The 12,270-nt window shown below is 36.3% G+C and overlaps 1 protein-coding gene across 4 annotated transcripts in view; it reads right to left on the minus strand.

The window, feature by feature from the left end:
• The window catches only part of FOXJ3 (forkhead box J3), a 164,197-nt gene that overhangs the window by 126,441 nt on the left and 25,486 nt on the right, over positions 1-12,270 (minus strand). For all 4 annotated transcript variants that reach the window (XM_036892902.2, XM_036892903.2, XM_036892901.2 and 1 more), the window contains exon 2: positions 9,925-9,985. In XM_036892902.2, the coding sequence (XP_036748797.1) occupies positions 9,925-9,968 (44 nt within the window). In that variant the 5' untranslated portion in view covers positions 9,969-9,985. The remainder of the gene's footprint in view (positions 1-9,924; positions 9,986-12,270) is intronic.

The following is a 12,270-nucleotide window of genomic DNA, read 5'->3' on the forward strand; positions in this document are numbered from 1 at the left end:
GCTCCATCCGACCCTCACCCTTCTGGTACCCTTCCTGCTGCTGACAAACCATTCAAACTGCTGCCCCTGTGTGGTATCTCAGCAAACCAACAGAGCATGTCTGTCTTCCAAAAGCAACAGGAGTCTCAGCCTCCTAGGGTGCTCCAACTCCTTCTTTTCCAGCCCACTAATCACCAAAACCAGATGCAACATGGACTCTCGTTCCCAGAGCATATCTCCAGGGTCAGTGCGCAGAGTTCCTGAGAACTTATCCCACTCCCTGCTCTGTTCCTCTTCCTCCTTCCTGTGGGCTGGGATGTAAGAAGGGCTTGGGTTCCAACAGATTGCAGCTCTATCACTTTACCCTTTTCTGTGTGGTCTTCTCTTCTTTACCAGATGTAGATGGTCTGTTCTGCGGTCTTCAGGTCATTTTCAGGGTGAGCTGTATTTGTTATAGTTGCTTCCTTGGTATGTGTGTGAAAAGAGGTTTTCACTTTGCCCTCCTACTCTGCCATGTTTTTTCCCATCCTCCCATAAAAAGAATTTAGATAGAGGACATGCTCCAGAAAGAGCCATCACCTTAGATAGCTATATTATAATGTAAACTAGGTGTGGTAGACAGACAGGGATGTGGCTAAGTCTGTTAAAATTCCTAAAAAAAAAAAAAAAAAAAATTGCTTTCTGTGCCCCACCCCATTGCTTCTGTGTGGCCCATCAATATTTTGTTTATCAAACATTTACTCTTTTCATATTCTTGTGAATTGCTTCCTTTTTCCTTCAAAGTCTCAGACCCATATCCCATTCTCCTTGGCTCTGGATGATATATCTCATTCTCCCTGTCTTTATTAGAATCCATGTCTATGGCTTCCCCATATGTACGTAACTAAACTTTGGTTTCTTCACCTGTTAATTTGTCTCACGTCAATTTGATTCTTCGACCAGCTAGAAGAACCTCAAGGGGTAGAGGAAATTTCTTCCTCTCCACAACATGCACCTACCATATGATCCAGTCATTTCACTCCCAGATATTTACACAAAATAAATATGTCCACACAACATATACACACAGTATTTTTGGCAAGGGTGTATATAATAGCCAAAACTGGAACAATTCAAATACCCATCAAGAGATGAATGAATACACAATTTATCATACATATAGCCAATGGAGCATAAAGGAATGAGCTAGCATGCAGCAATACAGATGAATCTCAAAATAACTATGCTGAATAAAAGAAGCCAGACCAAAAATTATGACAGTAATAATTTATACTGTATGATTCTATTTCTATAAAGCTCTAGAAAATGTACACATCTAGGAAGAGAAAGTAGATCAGCTGATATCTTGCAAAGAGAGAGAGAGACAAGAGACAGAGACACCAGAGGGAAGAATCACACAGGACATTAGGAAACTTCTGGGAGTGATATGTTGTGATAATGATTTTCTGGGTGTACATATGTGTCAAATTTATCAAATCATACTATGTCAATTATAAATCAATAAAGCTGTTTTTTAAAAAAAGAAAACTTAAAATATTTGCAATTTGGAATAGGTAAGGATTTCTCAGCTAAGACATAAAAAGTCATGAAAGAAAAAACTGATGTTGGATTTTACCAAAACTAAAAATTATTTTGCTAACAAAAAATCTGCATCCAGAATATTTAAAGAACTTCCACAATGCAGTAAGACAAACTATCCAGTTTTAAGATGTGCAAAAGATTTGAATGAAGACATAAAAACAGCCAATAAGCACATGAAATAATGTTCAATATCATTAGTCATGGAAATGCAAATAAAAATCACAATGTACCACCCCATATCCATCAGAATGTATAAAATCAATCCGAAAAACAGTAATAATCTTCCTTCATTAATTTAGTTTAAGCCCCAAAGGCTTCTTCTTGTTACCAATTACAAAAATAATAACATCTGCACTATAAAGTAAAGTATTAGTCATTATCCCCATTTTATATGGCTTCAAATCTAGTGATCATCTCATTACACTACATGGGCTTCTCTTGGTTTTCTATTTCTTGGATTTCTATAGACCTACATGCAATATATTAAGAAACACTATCTTTTTCTCAGCCTCATTTACTCAAGTATTCTCATCTCTCCATGTGTTTTTTACACAGCTAATACATTACTTTGCAAGCTCCAAATATATGTTGGTGGGGGAGGGTGGTAAGAGTGTTAACATAACTGAGGAAATGGGATCCTACGCTTAAAATCTCCATTCGGCACTGACAGGGAGAAAATACACCGCCCCAAAATATGCCTCTTTGGCATACTAATTATCTCAAGCTGCTTAGATTTAAGAAACTGCAGACATAAGAAAGGCTCTGCAAACCCAAAAGTTACCCTTCAAGAGATATTTATAAAGAAAATCCATTTGTAAGGTGTTTCTCTAGCAGTACCAGGAAGAAGAGGGTATCTAAATATCTAGAAACTGTTATTAATGGAGAAGACAAGAACTTAAACCTGCATTACAACTTACTCTGGTATACTGTGTTTTTTCCTGATAACCTCCCATAACTGTCTCCCCACCTCTAACACCTTCCTTTGTCTTTAGCTGAAGATGGTATTTAAGGTGACAGCTTCAGCCACTTAGGGGAGTTAGTCTTCCTGGGTCTCTCCCATGTATAAAGGAGTATACACGTTATTAAACTTTTGTTTGCTTTTCTCCTGTTTATCTGTTTTATATAAATTAATTATTAGACCAGCCAAAGAACCTAGAAGGGGAGAAAGGAAAACTTCTCCACCCCTACAGAACCATAAACTTCAAAAGAGACCTGTCTATAGCATCTATTCCTCAGGCTCTCAAGTAAACACTAGTATGGGGCAGAATAACCATTTTGTATTCCCTTTCTTTTGTTGCTTTTAGGAGAATCTTGAATGCTAATAACCACATAATAAGTATGTATTCAATATGTATCTGTCAAATTGAATAAAACTGAAACAGAAGTCCAATTTCAAATCCACAACTGTAAGGATATTGTTCTGATATTAAGGTGAGAATCAAGTCTCCCATTCACTATCCTCATGACTGCAAAGAACGGGTCTAAATCCTAAGAATATCCTCTCTGAAAATCCTAACTCTTCTCACCAACACTGGACACATGCTGCTCTGTATCAGGTACCTTTTGCAGTGTTTTGCCTGGTTCACTATGCTGTTTTTCTCACAGTTGCCTCCATCCCCAGGGCTCTCAAAGTCTTATCTACACCATGTCTGTACCAACCAATACTACAATAACAAAGGATTTGAACCAGGATTGTTGACCCCTGACCCAAGTTGTGCACCTGAACCTTCTTCCTGAGGAATGCAGAATTAGAGCTGTGCAGAAGCCAAGGGTAGGCCATGCCAAAATGTGCCACTTTATCATATAAACTATTTTAAGCTGAAGGAAATCAAGACCCTGTGGGCTCATAAAAAGATTTTGCCCCTCCCTCCCTGAACTACCTAGGAAAATCTAAATTGGGGTCTTTCCCAAAGTAGGGATTATTACCAGAGATAAATTTTATCTGAATGACCTATCTGCATGGTAGGGCAAACACCTAATTACCAAACATCTGCTTTTCTTATGGTCCTGGAATTGCCCTCCTCCCTTTGAAGCCCCAGGCTCTATCCCATTCCTTAGCTCAAGATGGCAAATATACTTCCTTTTACCTTTCTACCTTTGAACCTCTCATGTATGTGGGTTCATATGTTTAATACAAAATTAGTTTCAATTTTTTTCCTGTTAATCTGTCTCATAGCGATTTGATTCTTAGACCAGTTGTTAAGAACCTTGAAGGGCAGAGAAAACTTCTTCCTCCCAACAACTAAAACAGTTTAGGCTGGTCTAAATGGAGAGACTACAAACCTGAAGAGGTATGGATGGTCATGTGTCAGAAAGGCAAAGAAAGTTGGTCTGTAGAAATGAAGCAGTAAGTTACGCTCAAAGAAAAGCAACAAAGAAGAAAGCATATTGCCTAGGTTCCTAAGTAAGTTCTATTTCCTCAGGAGATTTCAACTATCCCTGGCCTGGACTCTGTGAAATATCCCAGTATTCTCCAAATAAATTTCTCTTCTTTTCTGTTTCATGTATCCAATGCTGGTTTCCTTTACTTGCAACCCAGCAAAACTTCACTGAAGTAAGCTTACTAAATCAAATCATAAAATTTTTTATTTTTCTGTGTTACTTTATACTGTGTGCACTGCTGAGAAGCAAGTATTTCATATTTACCTCCTTTTACTTTGCCAGCATATTCAGTAATGCTTTTTATTCCTTATTACTATTTTTCCCTACATACATGAATTTATGACAACTCAAATTTCTCCACCACCTCCCCATTAAAAAACTGCCTTTCATAACAAGATTTTCTTCAATTTTAGACAGTGTGCTTCAAAATTAAATCAAGTTTCCTATCACTTTTTTCTAGTTTCCTTCATTGTTTCCCTTTTGCACCTACTTTTTTATAGTATCCTCAATGAAGTGCAGTATTTTTTTGGCATCCCTTACTTAAGAAAAAGTCTCAAATTATGATAAATTCAGCCACACAGCAGAATTTGGTGATTAGGAGCGTGGGCACTGTATCAAGACTGATGCATGAATTCCAGCTCTGTCCTTTAATTGGCTGTATATGAGTTGCTTAACTTTATGTTTCCTCATTTATGAAACAGAGAATAATGATACTAACCTCATAGTTATTGGCAGATTTCATTATTTTAAAATGCTGACATATGCCTGTCTGCTAGTAAGAACACCGTAAGTGCTAACTATAAAAGTCAATATTTAGTCACAAAAGTAACTTTTATTAATATGTCCTTAACTCTTCAATACCTAATGCTCAGAAATGGAAGCCCTAGGGCATAGATCATCTTAAATCAAAGATTCAACTACATTTAGGATGATCCAGACCAACCAGCACTATCCAACAGAATTTCTTGTAACAACAGAAATGTCTGGGTGCTATCACAATGACAGTCACTAGCCATGTGTGGTTACTGAACACTTAAAATGTGGCTGGGGTAATTTATCAACTAATTTTGCCTATGTTACATAATAAAAACAACCCTTTACAGTTAAAAAAAAAAAGTGGCTGGTGTGACTGAGGAACTGCTGGGGTTTTTTTTTATTAATTTAAATTTTAAAAGCCACATGAGGCTAGTGGCTACAATATTATCTGAAGTAAAGTTTTATAAGATAAGCCAGAAAAATTCAAAACACAGTTTAGAAAAGTTTCTGTAATGATCAAAATTAAGAAGGTTTCTCATTACTCTTTATTTAATTAGAACAAGCCAATTAATTAACTGGAACATATCTAAACATGCAAATTAATAGATTTATCAATTCCCAAAGAAATTTGATAAAGTAAAGAATGATAAACTATGGCATGATAATGCAAAAGCTATTCCTGCTACTAGGTGGAACAGACAAGAAAAAGAGAAAAACAAGAGGAAAAGATTTCAGGTAGAAGGTAGTAAATGAAACTACTTAAAGTGCTACTGATAAGACTGGCCCAAGTCTGTTCACACATGTGAACCATAGAAATCAATCCTTGAATAAATATTAGGCTATTGAGAAATACAGCAAGAGCCCATTTTAAACAAGTTCAAAAAAAATCCAATTTTTTTCCTTTAGTCAAATTATAACAGTTCATAGCTAAAATATGTGAGAGAAGTATGTTATATACATTTTTGTGTTTAATTGCTACATAGAGCAAATGTTCAAGGAAAGCTTTTTGCTTTTTCAATAAACTTTTAATCTTCCTGAGTCTATTCTTGGAAATAAAATACAGGTACACCTTCAGGATTCAAATCCATCTTCTGCAAACTCAGGAACCAGATTCTGTTGAATTTTTAAGATTCTACTGTTTGATAAAAACCGTATCTATCATTATCTGAATGCTCACTCTTGCTAGCCAAAACTCAGGAAATGAACAGATCCAGATGACCTATTATTCTCACTAGCCAGACTCTTACTATCCAAATTCATGATATGAATGCAGTACTCAGACTGCAAGGAATACTTGTGAATCTTACATAAATCTTATGTAAAGCTTTTAATAGCACTTCATGATTTACAAAATCAGGGTTTTTTGTTTTTTGTTTTTTTAGCAACATGCAAGTATTCTACTAAAATTACATAAAACAGTGGCTGCAAAATAGATCTGAGAAAACATCTTTTCACACCATATTTCTTAGTAGTTTACTGGAATAAGTTATTAAGTTATTGCCCTCACCTCCAAATCCCCATTCCTTCTTCCCAATCTGCCATAATCATGCTGGAACTGGGACTCTGCTTTGCCAGCTAGGTTCCTCTAAGACTCTGCCAATAGAATGCTTAAGATTTACTGCAAGCTTGCAAAAGAAAAAAGATTCTTGCACCTTTCCATATATTCTTTGGGCATCATAACAGCATTACCCCAGCAAAGGCTTCTTCATCCCTATAGTATCAGGTCTTCCCCATTAGCAGCAAGTGATTCCAGTTTACCGCTTTCCCAATACTTGTGGAAATACCCTCTCAGAGACACCAGAACCAGCCAGCACCCTTTCCTCAGAAGTTTGAGTCTCAAACTCAGGGGACCCTTCTGAGCTCAAACGCCGGCATTAGCCATATAGTGCCTATATAGTTGGGGGACCCTTCCTCTAAGTCTCTAGGTTTTCCCTTTGGAGCCTATAGAGCTGGTAGCTAGCTGCTTCCAGAAGTGCTGATCTTCATGATACCCTAGAGTTCTCATTTTTATCCTTTCCATTACCTAGTTAACTTTATATTTAGTTAATGATTCTAATAAAGTATCTCTGTTCAAATAACTGGGGTGGTTTCTGCCTCTGACAGAAACCTGCCTGATAAAATAAACAGTCTCATTATATAGAATGCACTGTTATTAGTAACTTTTGTTAAGATGCAATTCTACCTATGTTAACTAGTAAAGAACAAAGTATCAGTTAAGAGTAATTTCGTAAAAATTTAAGAGTATACTTTTAGCTATACTTAGAAAAAGTACCAAATCTTCTGCAATCATTCTGTAAAAGAAAACTGAAGGAAGGGGCCTTTTCTAATTCATACATTGTATCTATTGGTATAAAATTACATGTCACGAAGATTAACAATGGCTATCTTTCCCTTTCCAAATTTTCTACAATAAACATGTATTACATTTTAATCATAAATATACAGTAAGTGTATTTTTTAAAATAATCCTAACACATTCAGATTAAACAAAGGTCCAATTATCACCTACAGAAAACAATAATTGTTTACCCTAAATATTTAAAGGGAGGGGAGAAAAGCTTTAATCCATTAGCTATCCTCATACCCAACAAATTTTTTTTAATGTTCCATGCTTTTCCTTTCACCACCTACCTTCACTTGCACATAAATTGTCTACTCCCACTCTTACCTATGCCTACAAACCCCCACCTGCCTACCCATTTCTTCTTTCCCAGCCACATGTCCAGTTCTTCTCCATCTACTCATATGCTTCCTGTCTTGAGGCTAGCCACTTTCTAGATATATATAAAAGGACATACAAAATATAAAGTTAATATATACGAGAGGTATGGGAAACAAGCAGTGTTTGTCAGTGGGTTTGAGTTACTTTAAGTGTTCTGGTTCTATTACCATTTGGATAGTGTAGTTGGAGAGGCTGTTTCTGGTTTCGGTTACACTCTATGGAAAGTAAACTAAAATTTATTGTAGTTTTAAAGTACTCTAGTTTCTCTCTCCCCAACCAGAAAATTGTCATTCTTTTCTTCTCTTCCTTACATCAAAAACCAATGCTGACTTCCAGTTAGAAAAATCAATGACAAACAATGGTCTTCTACTCATACATTTGAGAATGGTAATATTCTGCTTCAGAGATGGACCAAATAGAATATTACAGAAAGATGTAGATAAGGATACTAAATGTCCCAACTCAAATGCCATAGAGCTTCTAAGTTTATTAATTAAATGCTAAATTTATAGTTAAATGCGCAAAAAATTTTGACTCAAAACTATTGTGCACTGAAATTTTAATACAGTGAGCAAGTTATATATAATAAGTCAAGATATCGCTTCTCTTTCATTATCCCTTCCAATTCTACAATCCTACCAAGCAAAAAAAGGTGTATATTATTCCTAACTCAATGTCATATAGAAGCTTAGACATAAATACTTAAAAGAATTGAAAAATCTCAATCAATGGCTCTAATACATGATTGTTTCAGCATATCCCACAACTAAAATATATTCAAGGAAGTCTAACCAATGGAAGATCAAAGTCTGCAAAACATCCTTATAGGACCTTATCAAGTTTTAAACATTCAAGAAAAGGATGACTCCTCCCATTATAAGATGACTCTTCTTATCATACTAAGCAAAATCACTGTTAAGTCAAGTTAGTTTTACAGCATCTTGGAGATTTAAAAAAATGACAAGCTTTTTTTAAAACCTCTTTTTCAGAGCTATATAGGTGTCCCTTGTTGGGAGTGTAGTAGGGTACATGGCAGGTGGGACACATGACTCCAGCAAAGTAGAAAATCAATATTTCCATCTACTTCCATTATAACTGGGAGATGCAGTCTCAGGGAAAGAAATGCCATCATGACATGAAATAAAGATTTTCTACTGAGGAACAAGGATAGCCAGGCTTGGCCTGCTAAAATTCAAGTGCGTAAAAACTAAAAAGGCAACTCATTTTTCTTTTGGAGCATTACAGACAACCAAGAATTTCTTTCAAGCCTAAAGATTCCTTGACTTCACATTCATGGTTCTAACAATTTGTATCCCTCTTCTCTCTCCTTCTGCCCTCCAAAGCTGGGCAATTCCAACTTTCTTCATCACTTACTCTGTTCCAGCTACACTGCCCTACTTACTCTTCTTCCAACACACAAGGCAAGTCTCCTGCCTTGGCAGTTCCTGGATTCCTTTCACCTAGAATGCTCACCTGCCACATACCCAATGTACGTATTTCACCACTCCTTCAGGTCTTCATTCAAATGTCATCTTTTCAATAAAGTTTTCCCTTCCAACCCTATCTAAAATAATACACACCCCTGTATTTCTTACTCCCCCACTCTACTGCATTTTTCACCTTGGCCCTTATCACTGTTCCTTCTCCAGAACATAAGCTCCAAGATTACAGGACTTTAAGCTGTTATACTCATTGCCATAGTCCAGCATTTATAGTAGTACCTGACAATATATTAGGTGCTCAATATGCTGAATGAATAAATGAAACAGCTGCCAACACCACACATAACTGGTAGGCGCTGCCATCAACACTTCATATTATAGGCTGAAAGATTTCAATTAACAGATTAGATTCAGGTTATTTTTTTCAAACTGTGTTCTGGGAACTACAACAATCCCTCAGGGTAAAACACAGAAGCCCAAGCTAGCAGAAAAATCCCAGACTTATCTATTTTATTCACTGGATTTCACGTAAGATTTAATTTGTAGAAAGTACTTAGCGACTTCAAAAAACCTAAAACCACAGGGTTGTATGTGACAACTTAGTTGCTTTTTTTTACATTGCACTTACTTATTGCAAATGAGGATAATCTAGATATCATGTTTACAATATCCTTTAAGAAGAGGTTAAAATTAGTATCTTATTTAATAATCTGCTACAAAGGCAACCAAAATGTACTACTTATTTTCTAATTAGAACAAGGTGAAAACAGGTCGGCTTTAAAAAAAAAAAAGGTATGACAAAGAAGTATAAAATTACACGATTTCATGTACAAAAATATGTATGTAAATTCACAAGTGAAGATTAAGAAAAGACTCAGATCCCATTACTACAAATACCTCTGTAAGCAAAATATCTCCCAACCCCACCAAATAGCACTTTTTGACAAAACAAACTACAATCCTCTATTCTGACCCTCACCTTGGAATTCATTCTTACATGACTTGACCAGCATAACTTTATGAATGTTGCATGTTCAAATAAAGAAAAAGAAGAGCACTCACCTTAATGAAGTTACAGATGGACAAGTCTGTCCATACAAACCCATCTGGCCACAAAGAGAATCTGAAAAGTAAAGAAAAGTTATTTATCAGATACTCCAAAGTAAATTAAACTATAAATCACAATACAATTCTAATTAAAACACTCTGAAAACATAAATAGAAGGCTAAAAGATTCACCTGTATGAGCATATACCCACATGAATCAAAAAATGCTGATAAAAAGGATTACACTGAAGACGACAGAAATACCAGGAAGCATAAGAGACAGAGGCACACTGTATAACTGTGACATCCAAAAGAGCTGAGAACTCATAAAATTTAACACATCAATATGTTTATTTATAAAGTGTGGTCAAACTGTTTTGTAGAATTCTAGGGATTCCAGAGAGGTGTCTAAAAGGCTACCAAAGAGCTGACCATGCAGGTTCCCATTCCCACATAATTGTTCCCACCCCACCTATTCTTCATCAAAGCAGTGCTATCTCTATTGGTTTTATACATTGAACTTCACTATGATTTCATCTAAATAGCAGGTGCATTGCTTTAAAAAAAAAAAAGGCTAAGAATTATACTGGTACAGAAGGAGTTCTGAGTAAGAAGTTCTAGGTTCAAATTCTAGCTATGACACTATGAGACCTGGAAGAATTTGTATAACCTCACTGAACCTCAGTTTCTTCATCTGTAACCTGGGGATAATACCACCTACATAATTATTTATTCAGCAGGGATAAATTGCAGTTAGTTGTTAGAATTAAATAAATCAATGAGCCAACATTAATTGTCTATCAGCACTATTACCTGGCACAGGATGATCAACAAATGTCTACAGATAACATGAATGAGATAAGTTGGAATGGATATAAGTGTATACATATGTATACATTGCACAAATGGTGAAGACTGTATGCAACTAAAGAAAACATGTTCACTCTAAAGGGATCAGCTGCTATTCCCAGTTCTAGCCAATTGTTGCTAGGCAGGACTGCAAGCCCAGTATTTTGAGAACTTCTGATTTCTCAAGAGAAGCAAGATATTGGAATTTTTAATTGAAATCTCCTGATTTTTATTTTTTAAATACTGTGGGGGCCAGACAAAACACTGGATGTTGTCCCAAGTTTATAACATTTGACTTAGAGGCTGACTTAATTCCCTACACGTGTTGAAGAGACAAACACTTCCATTTTTGTCAGAATGGCAGACAGCTAGTTTGACCAACATGACCACCGAAAGTAAAAAAAAACAGTGGCTGAAGTATTTTTGTTCTTTATAAGTTAAATAAATGACCAGAAAGAAAAGAGGGTATGATCAAGGCCAAAAACTAAAAGAGGGAAACTAGAGAAGTATGCAGAGTACTGAAACCAGCTTTTATCACCTTCGGGGCATTCTGCCAGTTCATTTCAGCTTGCAATTCCAAGGCCGACTGGTGCCCAAGGTACAAGAAGCAAAGTCCAGGTGTTACTAAGAAAACTGCAAGTAAAAGTTCTTAACCTTGGCACTGAGTGCTGGTGAGGGGATAAGGGACTATGAGAGCAGCACAATAGTATGTATCTCCCCTAATATTCACAACCATAAACTGACCCTCACCTAGATTATGGTTTAGAAAGACTCATACTTCGAATTCTGCTTAGGGTAGTTTCAGAAAGCTAGCTCTCACACCCAACCTTGACAGAGCAAATGCAAATCCTGTCTGGGGAGTTTGCCTTGATCTAAGCCTAGAAGAATTCCCACAGCTAGGTTCCAAAATTAATAAATTCACAATCGAAAACCACAAAACCCAGAAGGAAACAAGCCACTCAGAGTAAGAGAGAGTTGAAACATCAGTTGGCAGAATCAAAACCTCCAAGACTTCAAGATATGGGAATTACTAGACAGTTTTCCCTACTGCTTTACTTTATGGGTGATTTATCCACTCCTGTATTTCAATTGCCTGTATGCAGATGAATCTCAAATCTACATCTCTAGCAGGAATCAATCTCCTGATCTCCAAACATAAATATCTAACATTCCATCCTGGAAATTGCAAATTTATCACGTCCAAAACTGAATTCATCATCTTTGTTTAATGTATTCCCAACCTTGATAAAATAGCATAGCCCTTTATGTAAGAATGGCTTTCAGGTTTCTAGTTTAACCCCTTTCTTTCCTTCGTTAGATCAGAACACTGTCTTCCAACTCTTCATTTCTATGAGGAATGACTTCTCTAAACACCCCAGGGCTCCTGACCCACTCCACACCAAAGAGGTAACTTGGGTAGTGAGCAGAATTAACTCCAGGTCTCTACATACAGGATCTACAAGGTAGTGATCTGGGAATGCTTGCTCTGCTGATCTTAACAATCTAGATTCA

The sequence above is a fragment of the Manis pentadactyla genome, chromosome 4, assembly GCF_030020395.1.
Source record: "Manis pentadactyla isolate mManPen7 chromosome 4, mManPen7.hap1, whole genome shotgun sequence".
In the NCBI taxonomy this organism is placed as follows: Eukaryota; Metazoa; Chordata; class Mammalia; order Pholidota; family Manidae; genus Manis; species Manis pentadactyla.